At 40.6% G+C, this 16,736-nt stretch overlaps 1 protein-coding gene across 3 annotated transcripts in view; it reads right to left on the bottom strand.

The window, feature by feature from the left end:
• RAB11FIP1 (RAB11 family interacting protein 1) overlaps positions 1-16,390 on the bottom strand; it is a 39,135-nt gene extending 22,745 nt beyond the window's left edge. Inside the window, exon 1 of one of the 3 annotated variants that reach the window (XM_069075919.1) lies at positions 15,938-16,390. In XM_069075919.1, the coding sequence (XP_068932020.1) occupies positions 15,938-16,308 (371 nt within the window). In that variant the 5' untranslated portion in view covers positions 16,309-16,390. The remainder of the gene's footprint in view (positions 1-15,937) is intronic. The other 2 variants (XM_069075921.1, XM_069075920.1) reach the window with 2 other exon arrangements.
• Positions 16,391-16,736: the final 346 nt, after the last annotated feature.

Here is a 16,736-nt window from a genome sequence, read left to right as displayed (position 1 = left end):
CAGCTTTCAAAACAAAAAACGGGTCTCTTAACTCCTCAAAAACTGTCCTGGCTGAAGAACGAAGACAAATGGGCATACAAAAGGCAGAGGACAGTGAAGTGACAGTGACAGAGCCCTGGGTTTGGAACCAGGCAGGCCAGAGCTCCCATCCTGCCTTAGAAACAAGACTAGATGTGTGGCTCTCAGACTTAGTGTCCTCATTTGTAAAATGAGAGGGCCTCCTTGGGCCTCTAAATCCTTTCCAACTCTAAATCTGATAAGAAGAAACTGTTAACTGAGTAAATGAAGTCTCTACCCTTTCTGCCCAGTGTTCTACTAACCATGCTTGGAGACACACCCTAGCACTCAGGGAAGACTTCAATCATTCTGGGGTATCATTGAAACCTCACACTTTTTCTCAGGCAATGAGTCTATTTGAAACATAAAGACTCTTGTTTTTCTTTAGGACACGGAGCTTCTCAAAATTTCCCAAAACAGATACCAGATATCCTTCCTCTGTGCAGTCTAGCCAAAATGTCAAAATGTGGACAAGCAAGGGCAGTGTGGTTTCAGCTATTGGGAAATACAAATTCTCAGAGCCCTAGTCTATAGACAGTAGGAATCATTCCTGTAAAGGGCTGGACAGGATGCCTCAAATTCATTTAGGCAGATTTTCATTAGAAATATTTTTTCTCTTTAAACCATCCCAAAGGAGACTTGGGGAAAATAAAGCAAGCAGTCTCTAGGTTTCAAACACCACAATCAGAGTTACATTTACAATAATTACTTACATCTTCTGACAATGAAGATAAAATAATTGGGTAAAACAAAAGAAATACCTCGTGTTCTAGACTAACTGCTAGAACATACAGATACTTTATAATGATCATCCCCCCCCACCAGGACTGACCTAATCTATCAAAAAGGCTGTAGGACCAACTAATCAGGTACTGTTCCAACAGGTGAGAGACTCTCTGAAATAAAGGAAAAAGTATCCTCATTGGTTGTGCTTAGAAACTTTAGGGATTTTCCTCGTTCCTTGGATAGTCACATCTCCATTTTGCTTTCATTTATGTTATTTACATACAGCCTGCTTCCTTCATTTGAAATCTTAATCCTCCTGTTTGTAGCTCCAATAACCTCCATAGCAATCTACTTCTGTGTCACAGAAGCTTATGACCTGAGGTGGTAAGTGGGAAGAACTGAAGAAATCAGTCTGTTAAGAACTTCATTTTTCCAGAAAAAAAAAGTGACAAAACATTTAGTTTTAAGTGTCATACATTTGAAAGGGCTCTGAATGCAACCTGGGAAGACCTGTAGGCGCTGATGCAGATTGAAATGAGCAGAAGCAGGTACAAAATTTATTTGACAGCACTGTAAAGAAAGACACTGGAAGATTTAAAAATTCTCATCAATGCAATGACTAACCAAGACTCCAAAGGACCAAAAAAATACTACCCCTCCCCTACTTACTAACGATGTAGAGATGGATATAGGTTGAGAATAAGACAAACATTTTTAGACACGGCCCATGGATTTGTTTTGCTTGATTCTACTTACTGGTTATAAGAGTTTTGTTTATATTTTTATTTTTCAGTTGGGGGGGAGGGACAGGTTGGAAAGGAGAGGGAAGGTACTGATAGTGCCAAAAAAAGTCATTTAAGCATTTAAAAAATGTGAAGGCATTCAGGAAGAAAAGCAGATACATAGGATAGCTTTGAAAGTAACACGTTAAATTCACTATTTTTTTAAAGTTGTACATAATAGGGATTCGTAATTTCCACATATAATCTTATTTTTCTCTCTTACTCTGTATATGGGAATGTTCTTTTGGGGGAGTGTTGGTTAAGCTCAGGAGAGCTAGAGTGAGATACGTAGAGGCAGGCTCTGAAAGAGATTCATCCCATCTGGGAAAAATGATGAAACACTGCATCCCTGTTTTAACCTTAAGGGATAAAAAGAAGTAAAAAGTATGTTCTCCTCTCAGACTACCTCCCATCACTCTGAATATACCTTCTATGTTCCTAGTTATTTATAAGTAGTCTCACCCCCCCCCACCCCTCTCAGAGCACGCACCCTTCCAACTGGGGGGGTCATTTGTCTCTCACTGGTCTCTCCAGTGTTCAGTTAATGCTGCACTTAGTAGGCACTTTTTGACAGACTCTAAGAAGAAACGCAAAGTGGAGATTTTTGAAATCCATAAAAAGTGTGATTAAAAGCCTAAGAAAAGGTATGCAGCTGAGCAAGTTTTGTTACTGGCCATCATCACCTGTGACCTGGAATGCAGACTGCTCTAACCAACCCCAATGTCTCTCACACTCATTCAGCTGTACCCTGTGTTCTATGACACTGCCACTGCCACCGCCCCAGTACAGGCCTTCATTACCACCCACCTGGACTCTTGCAATAGTTTCCTAATGTGTTTTTCTAGCTCCATGCTCTCCCTCTTCATGCCACCAGATGAATCTTCCTAACACAGAGAATCTGAAGATGCTACCCCCTTCCCCCCAAGAAAATCTTCTTCACAGTCGACTGAGACAAGTTTGAACTCTTTTCCCTGGCATTCAAGGCCCTCCACAACATGGAAGTACCTTTACCTTTCTAGTCTTACTTTATGCACTTTACTCTAACCAAACTTGATTGTACTCTGCCCCCAAAATACATCCACCACGATCCCTCCTCCAAGCCTTAGCCCATTACCTTCCTATCCTTAGAATGTGCTTCCTCCTTCTCTTAATCAAGTGAATGTCTCTGGATTCTTTAAAGTCCAACTCAAATGCCCCCTGAGCCGTTAAGTCTTTCCTGACTCAAAGTCATTAATAAAACTTCTCAGACCATACAGAGTACACTTTTTTGGTGTTGAGAACATGATACACCACATGCACCAGCCAGCCCCTCAGCCTGCACCTCTAACATCAACCCAAAGTAAGCAAGCACTTTGTACACAGTAGGTGCCTTACACTTTTGGTCAATTGATTTGGACCCTACCTACCCACAAACTCATTGTGGGTTTAAGTTTACCCCAAAAGCCTGCTTTTTTACTTGCAAAAGTCATTATTAAATAAAGAACTCTAAGTTTCTAACACCAATCCCTAAAAAACACCCCATTTTCAGGACTACAAGTCTATAGCTACCAAATCCAGTTCTCTCTGATTTGGTTATGAGACAATGGCAGAACACAGAAAAAAAACAAGAGTGAGACAATGAAATGTCTGAATGTTTTAGAACGCATCTTAACAGATCTACAACTGCTCCCTTGAAAGAAAATTTAAAATGTTAATACAAGCATATCCCACATAATACTCAATGTTATCTTGTGATAATTATATCAATACAACCTAACCACAAATCTGTTGATTCTTTCAGTCCCTCATACCCAGAATTCACTCCCTCCTCCCATCTTCCTCTCTGAATCCCTAACCTTCAAAGCCTCATTCATATGCCACTCAGAAGCCTTCCCTGTACATTCTACTCAACAAATTATATTGTATTTACTTATCTGTTTACCTGTTTTATTTTCCCAGTAGAATACAGGTCCTTGAGAGCAGGACTGTTTTTCTTTGTCTTTCTATTCCCAGAAGAATTTAACAAGTATATTGCCCACAGTAGGCAATTTTCAGAGGCACTTGCTGAAATGAACTAAAACTTCACTCTGTGGCTGTCCCCTTCACTTGTTCCAAAAGTACCTATCTGTCCTTTAATTGGTAAATTCAACCAATCAAAAAAATGGTTAAGTAGGCCCAAGAATAGTACCTCTCCTAAGAGTTCCTAGCCCAGTCAATCAATCAATCTATGATCAACTACCGTAGCATGAATACTATATCCAATACAGGATGAATGATACAAATAGAATGATTGGCATGATTACTGCTCTCAAGGAGCCTACTAACTAATAGGAGAGATAAGGATATATAAATACATACAGCATAAATATAAAGAGAATAAATGCAAATAAGTATAAAGTATACAAGCTAATTTGAGAGAAAAAGCACTACAGCTGAAAACTAAGCCAGGCATATCTTATTTCATCTGTCTGTCCCCTCACCTCCTATCTTAATGTTTTATGATCTAATTTTGGCTGCTAAGAAACACATTTCTCATGTCTATCACTGCCTCTGGGAAGCAACACCATCAAGTGGATAAAGAGCAGTCTTCTGATTCTACAAGGGTCTAGGCTCCAGTCCCACTCCTGACATATATACTGCTTGTATGATCCTGAGCAAGTATCCCCAGTGTCCTAGGCAACGTTTTAAAACAAGGGTTCTTAAATCTGGGGTCTGTGAACATTTAAAAAAATTATTTTGATAACTACATTTCAATATAATTTATTTCCTTTGTAATCTTTTATATTTTATATACATAAAAACTTTTTGCTTCAACTGATTACCATAAGAGTCCGTAACAACAACAAAAAAGTTCTAAGAACTGCTTTAAAACCACAAATTGCAGAACAGTTACAGCTCTGCATTGGAGAGAGAAAGTCTCTTCACTGGGAATTCCCTATAGGGAATAAATCACAAGTTCAGACCCTATCTGTACCCCAACCCTAAAACACCCTTACACACACACCCCACTCCAAAGAAACTGTCCCTGTGGACCAGGAACTTAGTTTCTTCTAAAGTAATTTATTTTAAAGTTGTGTTTTCACAAAACTCATTAATGATATTTAGGAAGGGGTAATCATTTCCTAAAACTAACTCCCTATCTAGTCTTTACTGAACCATGCCACATAAATATGTAACAAAAAAGGCAATGAATGAATCTTTTAGTGTATTCCCAATGCAGAATTGCTTTGACAATACATGTTTGTAACAGGGTTTCTCAATAAGAAAAAAAAAGAAAAGTATTATTTTAGCCGACTAAAAAAAAAAATCTGAATTTTAATTTAAAAGAAAGCAATGGATGTCAATCAGTCAGCAAGCGGTTATCATGTATCTCCTATATGCCAGGCACTGTGTTAAGCAAATGGTGAGCATGCAGAAGAGGCTTTTAACACATATTAATTTGTTTTACTTTGTCAATGTCATTTGGTTCTGAAGACACTACAACTCCCTACAGATTTTGGTTTTTTTGAAAAATGCAAAGCAAACTAATTGGTACCATATGAAATTGATCAACAAGTTTCAAGGAATTAAGAAATAGTCAACCCTCCAATGCAAGAATTTTGCTCTGTTTTCTTTTAATGGGGAGAGGAATATAAATGCTTGTTAATTTATAAATAAGGAAAATAAAACAAAAGTTAATTTTAAAAGTATCTGAGGTTTAGCAGATGCTTGGGAAAGAAGGAGACACAACAACAGTATTGCTCTGAGAAAAGTGGAAAGGAGACTGCAAAAAAGATTCGAGGCAGCCCAGCTGAAGCTTTACAAAGAGCCCATTAAATGTCTAAAAGTGGATTTAGAGATGATCATCCCACAGAAGAAGGAGCAAGCACTGGGCTGGGTTGCTCAAGAAGGTAATGAGTAATCCCTGGGGAAGGGTTTAACCTATTCAGCAAGAAAGTCCATGTGCACTTCTGCTTGTGAAACTCCTAAATACTGAACCAAACTATTGCTGCCCTGAAAAATGCTATTTTAAAGGTGAATGGTTACTTGGCATGTAACATGTTTCATTTTCCAGGGGGAGTGTGGGGGAAAGAGGCCAGGACAGCAAGATGGAGTGGTACCCGCTTTAAAAGAGTTTCAGGATATTTTCCTTCACCAATCTAGAGGAAGGCCATCATCTCTAGCCTTGTTAAGAGTCTTAGATTTCAAGAACATCAGAGCAAACCCAGGCCTACTTGGTAATATCTTTTGTCTTGGAGCAGAGGACAGAAGGGCCTCAGTATGAAATGGGACAACTGAGGATCTCTCAAGGGGGATTCTGTTCTATTCTACTGCTTCCAGATGACTGACAGGGAAACAAAAGATTATCTTTTCTGAAATGCAGAATGGACATTGCCAGGAAGGCACCTCCAAAAAAAGGAAAGAAAAGTAGCAGCGCCCAGCAGTGTTTGCTCCTGATTCTCTGCAAATACTGGGTGTCAGATGTTACTATTTATTTAAATGGGGAGAGAGGCTCGGAGGCATCTAAAAATACTTGGATTGCAGCTCTTTCCAAGTCTCATAATTTAACAGAGAAGTCAAGCCTACAAATCAGCCCAGGATTTTCATACTTGAGAATTAAGCCCCCTCCAAAGTTAAAGCTAATGAAACTCTCTATATTTAAGATTTTCCTGAATATCCATTAAATAAAGTCACATCACAATAATAACACCCCCTTAAATTTGTATAGTACTTTTCTTTCTTTTTTTTTTTTTTTTTGCTTTTTGGGAGGCAATTGGGGTTAAGTGACTTACTTATCCAAGGTCACATGGCTATTAAGTGTTAAGTTTCTGAAGCCAGATTTGAACTCTGGTCCTCCTGACTCCAGTGTCAGCACTCTATTCACTGCACCACCTAGCAGCCCCTAGAGTACTTATTTTCAAACAGCTTTTACCTACATTTGACCCTTACAACAATCCAAGGCAGTAGGTAGAACAGGAGTGTTGATCCGAAATTTTGTGAGGGAATTCTGGCAGCAGATCATGTGAGGAAAAGAGGACTCAACTACTTCACCCATGGTCTTAAGTGGAAGCAATGGATACCCACACCACTCCTGCCAACATTCACTTGGTGTGCATATTGAAACTAAATACCAACCCCAGAGATTATTGATGCTAGTACTGGACTGTCAGATCTTACACAGCAATCTTAAGTGCATTGGGTGCTGTTGAATGGATATTTATTCACTCAAGGTGGTCTTAAGGATAATTTAGGTCCAGTGGGACAGTCTTGCAATGCTGGGGAATTTAAAAATGGGGAAAATAAAATGTCTACTGTCTATCTAAATCAAACAGCAAGTGGAGGAAACAGGGAATGCACTCATCCCGAAGAAAAATTACCTCTCTGTCCCACAGACACCAAAGATGGCCACCACCTGAGGCATTAAATCTTATTTTATTTGGAATGTGTCAGAAAGTCTGATGAATGAGGGCACAGACAGAGCCAATGACTTATCCTAAATTTCAACTGCTATGCAAAAAAACAGAAGACCTGGCTCTACCACTTTTCACTTATGTGGCCTCTCCCACTTTATTTTACCTCTCTGGAACTTCATATCCTAACTGTACAATGAGGACAAGATGATTGGTAAGGGTGCTGTTCTTAAAATCCCAAAATGTTAGCACTCAGAGAGAGGCAGGGTCCCACATAAGATACAGGTCAGCCTGTGAGTTTGGAAGACCTAGATTCAAGCCCTGCCTGTTACCAAAGTGGCTATGTGAACCTGAGCAAGGATTATTCAACCTTTTCAGTGTTCCAGTGAATTCTCTACAGCTACATGTTACCAATGAACTTCGTCAGTGGAGGGTGTTCAAATCTTCATGTTCCCCATACTTCTTAAATTATAGGTTCAGATCCAGGGGGAAAATATAGTACTTAATAAAAAGTTGGTGGGAAAGATTCATTTTGGTGACCTACATGACAAATTTAATAGAAAACTAATACAAAACCCCACTGAATTTAGTATTCTAAGATCTTTGGTAATATTGGGAACAAGAATAATATTGGCTTTTATCATTCAGGTTCTCCCAAACTTCATGATAACAAGGAGGTCTCCTTAGACAGTCTTGCAGGAAGATTTTTGTTGTTCTCCTAAGGGAACATGGCTTGTTTTAAAAGGTATATGGCTTTTAAAAGAAATATTCAAAAAACAAAGTGTACTGCAGCTCAAGAAATATTTTCTGGAATTTCCTATAACTGTCTTCACAGCTTTCCCTTTCAAACTACTACCTCAGGAAAAGACAACAGTATATTAAATTACCAAAATTATTTTATTTGCCAAAACAGGCTCATTCCTTAGTGTGTCCCACTGGGCCTCCCAGGATACTGAATCCCCAGACTGCTCCCAAAGGGATTACCAACAGGCTCCCCCTCTGCAGGAAAGGAATTCTTTACTCTCATTAGTAGCTAAAGAGGCTGGGCTTCACTTGTTCCTTTGATGTTAAGCAAAAGCATAAATAGCAAAAACCATACAAAGACATAGAAAATTGACAGCTAACAAGTTTTAACTATAAACCCTCTGGAAACAACTGTAATAAAACAAAGTGTCCTTGTAAAAATTCAATCAGGGAAACATCTCTCCAAGGCCTACAATAAAGGAAGAACACCCCCCACACACACACACACACAAAATAAACCCCAGGTTAAATGATTTTAGAATACTCTTGATGCGTTGGCTGGTCATTTACTCTGATCTGAGCACATCTAGTGTACTTGATGCCACCTCCTCAGTCTTTCCCCATCTGTAAGATCTCTCAGAGAACTAGATGGTTCTTAAGGCTCAACCTGAAAGTCTGGAAAGGAAGGGCGATCCTAATGTTCTAAGACTGTTCAATAAGGGATGCACATTCAGCTTTAGAAATCCATAATACTCCCAGGGTTGAGCTAGTATCGGATTGTCATCTGGAGGTGGGAAGGATAAGGATTATTATTTTTTTTAAAGCAATTGGGGTTAAGTAACTTGCTCAAGGTTACACAGCCAGGTGTTTCTGGGTGGGTGCTAAGTGTCTGAGCCCAGATTCAGTCCCCAAGTCATCCCGACACTGGGGCTGGTGCTCTTACTCACTGTGCTACCTGGCCGCCCCAAGGATAAGGATTATTAGGGGGTTAGGTATTACATTCCAGAATACATAAAGACTGAAATTCAAAACTCTGATAGAAACAAGAGTTTGGTGATGTAGGAACAGAGGAATGCTATCACTTAAAGCAAAGAAGGGTACAAACGGGGATAGGCAGATACAGAATCAAAGGAGCTAGGTTTGAATCATAGCTGTTATCACACCTGTGTGACTTTGGGCAAATTACTTCCCCTCTTTTGAGATCTGTGTCTTCACTTCTAAATGAGGTGGTTGGAGTAGATGATCTTTTCAGCTCTGAATCTGGATGATCTGATGATATCCAATATGGGTTAATGACAATCTTAGCATTCACATTGTTTTTAATCTATCTGCAAAGATTCCTTGTAGAAGTTTAATAATCACACTTATAAAATTCTCTTTCCGTTAAAGTTAATTATAATTTCACCAATCTTTGCAAATGATTTGGACATAAAACTAAAGCAAAGTGAATTAAAATGAAAACTGTGAACAAGAACATTCAAATCTTTAAGGCAGTAAAACAGTCTTTTGTAATTTGGCCAAAAAGCCCATCAAATGAATTGCTAATTGTCTCCAAAATTTTGTTTTTATTAACATAAAAGTATATTTGTTTATATATTATTAATGCAGTGTTCAACCCTGTCACTTAAAACAAGCATTTTCATCAGCTGCAGAAGGAATCTGACCAGTGCGGAAACACCAGTATACTATTACAAAACAAAGAAATGACTTACACTTATACACTAAACACTTTTAAAAATGGTTTCGATGGTATCCACCTACTGATTCATTCCAACAACAGACTCACAGGTGTAACTTTGACAAAGTTTTCTTTTGTGATAGGGAGCTCATTTTATTACTCCTTGACTATTTTGGGAAAAGATAGCTGGAACCTGGTTCACTTTCAATACCAAGCTTTCATTATGTCATTCTTTACCCCTTTGTTAAAGTAAGAAAAAAAGGGGGGGGGGGGAAGCAGTAGCAACTCTCCCAATGGGGAATAGATACCTTAAAAGTGAATTAATTCATTACAAATAAGTAAGCAAGTACATTAAAATCAAGAAATTTCTTTCATTTTCACCAAAGCAACTGCTCTCAGACACACTTGGCCTTCTTAATCACCTCACTCTGGCTTGTCGTCTCTAGTTTGGGGCTGTTTGTCACATACCTACTCAGAACTACCCTTAGCACACAGAAAGGGGAGGTTCTCTGGAGGAGTGAGAACATTAAGTTTTCCAGTAAGGTTCAGAGTTATCAGGGGAGATCTGTCAAGAAAAAAGGTAGACAGAGAAAAAAGAACCTAATTTTAAAACAATAACATTAACTCTGATTTGCTGACATGCTATAAAAGGTAATTACATATAAACAAAGCCTGTTAAGCATATACTGATTGTTAACATTTTTAATCAGATTCTTAGGGTCAACTAATTTTGTGTCTCCAGGCAGAACTAACACAGGAAAGATACCTACTTACCTTTTTTTTTTTTTAAGTTCCCCAGAGGCAACTCCAGCTTCCCAGAGTGAAAGGTTAGGTAGGAGGAGCAGGGTGAGAGGTAGGGGAGGAAGTGCTCAATTCATAAACTGATGACTAGGCCTTAATATCTAACTACCATCTGTGTGACCCTGGACGAGTTACTTCCCTCAAGGGACCTATTCCCACATCGGTAAAATAAAGGGATTTGGAAAATAAAACTGGAGATTGGCTAAACAAGTTGTGGTATTGGAATGGAATGGAATGGGATGTTACTGCTGAGTAAGAAGTAATAAATATGATGAATACAGAGAAGTAGGAGAAGACTTGATATATTAAGGGCTGATAAAGTACAAAGACCCAAGAAAATATACATAATGATGGCAATCCAAGTGGAAAGGTCAACAAAGCAAATTAAACAATGCTATGAAACTATAATGGCCAAGCCTGAACCCAGAGAGGAGATGGGAAGGCACCTTTGCAAAGTAGAGGGATTATGGGTGTGGAACATTATATATAATGTAGGACATTATTTGTTATAATGGATGGCTCCCTGGGAGGAAGAGAAATATAGATGTTATAAAAGCAAAAAGCTATCAATAACTTTTTTTAATGAGATAGTCAGACTAGATGACCTCTAAAGTACTTTGGAGCTCTAAATCTATGATACTCACTCTGGGAAACAGCCAAAAAAAATTTTTTTAATGAGTCACAGTAAAATGATTCTCAAAACTCTGTACCAGAGGCAGAGATACAAATTTCAGGCTTCCCAAACAAATATTTTAGTTGGGGGAAGGGCAGGAAGGGATTGGACTAAATAAGCCCTAAATTTCCTTACAGCTCTAAATCCTATCAAACTCTGACAGTGTGAATTATTCCTAATGTCTAGCCCCTAGGATTAATGTCTAAATCCCTTCAGTTACAATTTTAGTTCATTTCTGTTAGTTTTGATCTCAGCAGAAACAGAAAAACTGCTCACCATCATTCACATGATTCCCTAATAAATTTCCTTTGGCAAAATGAACCTGGTGGTTTTAACTTAACCTCAGAGAGGGGAGCTAATACACAAAATAGTATTTTTGTTAACTTTCTTATGGACTTTGAGTTTACATTATACAAAGTTATGTGATACAAAAATTAAACACACTCCCATGTAATATTAAAAATAACCAAATTTTATGGGTGAGTCTCCAGGATAGCATATTCCAGCATCTAGGCTGCTTTGAAAACTCCTATTTATTTAGAGGTCCAGTAAAAGCCTATGCCTTTACTGGCTATATATTTGCAAGCCAGACTCCATCTAATATTCTGGCCCCAAAATGAAGTTGGTCTGTCCTTAAAATTTAAGTCTTTTTATATGTCAACATATAAATAATGTATATATGTGCATGTCAATTCCATTTTGTTTTTTTCAAATGTCAGTTAGCTACCATTTCTATTGTGAACTTGATCGATTCTGTCATAAACAAAGACAATAAAAGATAAGTATCAGTAAGTTTTATTTCCCATGATGCTAAAAACAACAACAACAAAAAAAACATGATTGAGAGAAGAGCTATTTGGAACATTAGCACATTTATAAAAGTGACACCCTGAGTTTACAATATCTGAACCTAAATTTATTTTTCTTCCCCTTTTTCCTAGAAACTTCCATTAATCCTCAAATGCTATGCCAGCATGGCATAATGTCTGCCATGTCTGATACCAAGATGGACTGAGTACAGGTTCAGCAGTGGCAATAACAGCTGGCATTTACTTATATAGCACTTTAAGGTTTGCAAAGTGTTTTCACTTATGCAACAGAGAGAATGTGAATGTTGATCAGAGAACCAGTCTAGCTAAGTACCCAGAGGTTCATCACCAAAAGGTTGGCTACTAAGTGATGAAATTTTTGGCTACAACTACAAATGAAACCATTATTAAAGAGAGGGCAAGGAAAGAGGTACAGAGAGTGCCCATTCTGATGACATCACAGGTCTTTTCAAGTGATGAAGATTCTCTATAAAAATTAATCCTTTTTTTTTTTTTTAAAGCAATCGGGGTTAAATAACTTGCTCAAGATTACACGGCAAGGTTACCAGTTATTTCTGGGTGTGGTGCTAAGTATCTGAGCCCTGATTTGATCCAGGTCATCCCGACACTGGAGCCGGTGCTCTTACTTGCTGAGCCACCTGGCCGCCCCAAAATTAATCCTTTCTGAAAGGATGCTAAGTCAGTCTCTTCAATAACAACTTACTGATCTCACTTTTAAAGTAATATTCCTAGAATTTAAGACTCTAAGATTTTATAGACTGGAATTTGAGTTTCTTTGTTCTTCTAACTGCCTGAATAATTAGTTCAAACAACTTCCCTAATTTCCTAAACCAATCCATTTTTGCTCTCTTCAACTTCTGTGTTTCTTAGTGAAATACTGCTTATCAGATCTCTAGATCTGTGTTGTTAGTATAGCAAAGCTTTTCAGAAGGATGCATTCCAAAAAATTAACTTGTAGGACAGAAGTGGCATGTTGTCACCAACACTTGGAAAAGTTCCTGACATGTGCTTGTTTCACCCAACAGACCAGAAACTGGCAGTTTCATCAATTTATACAGGAACATAATCCATTTAGTCCAATCTGGCAGAATCAAGCCAAATAACCAAGAGGGCCAGAAAAACTGGAAGTTAGCAAAACAAAACTTGACTAAAAAAAGGCACAAAGTATTTCTCTTTAAAAGGTCCTCATTCCCTTTCTGACATACAGAACAGCTACTGTACCTTGCTGATCTATACAATTGTTCCATTAATCCAAGGACCTAATAGTGTCTTATAAACATCAATTAAGTCTGACAACATCCCAATTTATAAACAGGGAAACTTGGGCGTCCAGAGACTAAGTTGCCTAAAGCCCCAGAATGAGTCAGTGCCAAAGCTGGAACCAGACCCGGGAAGCTAAGATTCCAGGCCCCTGCCCAAACCAGAGAGAGGCACCTTATCTTTCAAATGGATAAAAAATTCATGCAAGTAACATACAGCTGGTATAAAGCTATTATCCCCTTATCCCAGGAAGAAAACAGACTGAAGAGAAGGTCAAAATGTAGTCCTGTCTGAAAAATTTTATCAGACTCATAGAACATTCTCTACTTCTTTAATGAAAGTCAGAGCTCATCATCTACCTTATAAAAGCTGATCCCATAAGACACTCCCTCAAAAATCTTTACAATATTAGAAAGGGCTTTAAAAAAACCCTGTTTTTCTTTTTTTTTTTTTTAGCTTTCAAAGAAAAAAAAGTAGGGGAAACAAGAGAAGGAAGTAGCATCAGTCCCTTAATGAGCCTCTGGAAAGTCTTAAATAAGGATCTATGTCTACCTGGCTGGGATATTTCTTAAGTCATGGGACTGCACAGGTTCTTTTGGCCAGCAGTCCGTTCCCTCCCCTGGAATGTATGAAGGAGTGGAGCTGCCCAAAGGAGTATCCTCATAGCTGCCCATACCCTGTGGCATTTTCTGCTGGGTGGGGTTATGTATTTGAGAGAACTTCTTATCAGAACAGTAAAACGGGTACATAGGCCTTCAAAGAACAAAGCAACCCTCTGTAGTTTCAAGTAAGGTTGAACTGAAAATACCTGCTGCCACAGGGCCCTGGCAGCCAGGATGAGCTGTGCCCAGTTATAAAAATCTTCTGCTCACTGGCTTACTTGGGTTCAGTAAGGTCTGCACAACTCGTTAGTATGGGTGAATAGATACAGCCTGGGTAGTGCTATTGCATACTGAACAGAAATACATCATCATTTGAGGCCCAACTTGGAGCTAATCCTTTTAGCTGATACCTTTCTCTGCTATGGCTAGACCTTTAGTTGATCCAACTAAATGATACAACTAAAAATGGGAAGGACCTCAGTAGCTACTTAATCCAACCCTCTCATTTTACAAAAGAGGAAATGCTGGAGTCAGGAAGACTCATCTTCATGAGTTCAAATTCAGTCTCAGACACTTAATAGCTTCATGACCCTGGGGGCAAATCACTCCTGGCTTGCCTCAGTTTCCTCATCTGTAAAATGAACTGAAAAAGAAAAGGCAAATCACTCCAGTATCTTTACCAAGAAAATTCCAATTGGCCACACAAAGAGCCAGACACGACCGTAAATAACAAAAATGACTTGCCCAAAGTCATACACATAGTGGGCAATATTTGAACCAAAGTCCTCGGATTCAGGGCTATGCTCTTTTGATTCCTCCTTTAGATCAGTGGTGTGAAAAACAAATACAAACACAGGCCACTAAACAATACCTAAATATAAACAAATAACAAGGATTCTTTCCCTATGACCCATATACAGCTGAAAATGTAATATTATCTGTTTTACTGTATTAGTACTTATCTTGGTAAATATTTCTCAATTACATTTAAATCTGATTCTGGCCACACTCTAGCAACTAGAACTAGCTATGTGTTTGACCTCTGCCTTATATGACATTTCTATAGCACCCAGAGGGTCCCTGTCCTTTCCTTCAAAATATCTTCCCCAACTAGCATAAGCTAGTTCTTGATATGAATTCAGTCCAAACTAGTAATCAATTCTGTCCCAAACACCTTAATGCTGACTAATTTTTCACCTTTTTCCTGGGAGATGAGATCTGCCCAGATAAGTACACTAGACTTCTGATTTGGGAGTAAGAAAAAGTCCAGGGAGAGAAAAGTGCCAAAAGCAAACAATCAACTATTTGAGAATTTTGCTAATGACTGGCCTTCGACCTATTACTCAAGAAATCTCCAGAAATACTGCATCAAAGATAACTAGAAGCTAACATCTCTTTACTCTAAAAAGTACCAAACTATTCCTAATTTTTCTTCTAAATCTACTTGTTCTTTTCTCTCCCCTTATTATCCTATATCTGCTAACCACGACAGGTCACCTTCCATTTCCTTTGCCTTTGGTTTTCCACCCACTCAGCCTATTCTAGGACACTGCCCAGATATGTGTGTTCTTTAACCTGTAAGTCATTTCTGCTTTCTGGATTCGGGATCCCTTTTAGGCTCTCGTCCAAGGAAGGACAAGTTCTGATTCACTTCTGCCCATCCTTAGCTCAAAGTTCCTCGTTTCAGCATCATACACCCAGTAGATACAACACAATTACTAATCAATCATTGATTGACCTATACGTGATACCCTTTATTAATAAAAACTCCAACAACTCATTCTGTCGCAGGGATGGAAGGGGAAAGAGCATGATGCATAAATTTCACTTCCATACCATTCTATATGTTGTTTGGCTATCAAGTCATAACAAGCTTTTTTCCCCTAACAAAGGATAAAAATACAGTTTTATGGCTATTTTCGCAAATGATTTTCCCCCTTTTTGCAAAGCACGTCCCCACGACCCCCAAAGGGCAGAAATAACCATCCTCATTTTCCTTTACCAATCTCTTTACCCCCTCCGTCCACAATTTCCACATTTCCCCTAAAGGGGCCCTTCCCTGTCCCCTCCCCACTGCCTCTTTTCTCTGTTCTTAAGGTCTTCTCCCTTCCTTTCCCCCGACCAGCCACACCTTTCCCCCTCCCCCTCCCAATCCTAAATGACCTCTCCTTCCTCGGTCTCCCCAACCATCATTCCCTTCTCTTCTTTCTTCTGAGCCCCCTGCCACTTTCCCCTCTGATTCTCCATCTCTCCCACTGAGCGCTCCCCTCTCCTCTGCGGGCCTCCCCACCCCCCCAGAGCAGCACCCCACATCTCCAACAGTCCCTCCCCTCCGCCTCCCGGGGCCCAGCCCCTCCCCCCACAGGAGCCCCTCCCCCTGAACGCCCCCTTCCCCGACGCCTCGCGCGCACGCACTGGGTTTTCCGTCGGCCCTGGTCCCGGTGCAGCTCGCGAAGGTCCACTTCGGCTCGACCGAGAAACTTGTCGAGGCCAAGCAAGGCGCGGTGCAGCACGGTGAGCTGCAGGGTGGCGGCATTCCCGGGCACGGCGGGCAGCCCCAGCGGCGGCAGCTCGAAGGTGGCCTCCTCCCTCCACACCGGCGCGCCCAGGCTGCGCTCCGACACCGAGGTCGCGTACTTCTCCTTGCCCACCTGGATCAGCGCGTACGCGTCGCTGGTGCCGCCAGGGCCCTTGGCCCGAAGACCCCGGGCCTGCAGCACCGTCACCTGAACGTGCGTCGGGGACCATGCGGCCCCCAGGCCCCGGCCCCCCGCCGACAGGGACATGATGTCGCCGCCGCTGCTACCCCTACCGCAACCTCCGGCGATTCTGGCTCCCGGGTCACGGCCCGCGGTCTCTTTAAAGCTTCCGGCCCCGCCCCCGCGCGTGCCCCGCCCCCCACCTGTCCGCGCGCCCGCCGCGGCACCTCCGGGAACTTGTTTTGGACCCAAGTGACCCCGCCCCCTTCGGGCTGGCCGAGGCCGGGCGGAGAGGGCGCGTCCGCGGCGCGGGGGAAAGAGGGAGAGTAGGGAAACCCTTCGAGCTGTGCTGCCCTCTGAACGGCCCTGGGAAGCGGCCGGGATGAGTTACCCCAGTTTTAGTGAGGGGCGAGCTTAGCTGCTGAGGTTCAGCGATCCGCCCGGGTAGAACCTGGGGCAAGCATTGTTAGGAGGGATCTGAACCCCGAGTCCGGCACTTCTCCCAAACTAGGTTA

The sequence above is a fragment of the Petaurus breviceps genome, unplaced genomic scaffold (assembly GCF_028583685.1).
Source record: "Petaurus breviceps papuanus isolate PSGF00001 unplaced genomic scaffold, PetGlider_PUasm1.0 90919, whole genome shotgun sequence".
In the NCBI taxonomy this organism is placed as follows: Eukaryota; Metazoa; Chordata; class Mammalia; order Diprotodontia; family Petauridae; genus Petaurus; species Petaurus breviceps.
Note: the sequence above shows the minus strand (reverse complement) of the source record. Positions and strands in the feature narration are given on the sequence as shown.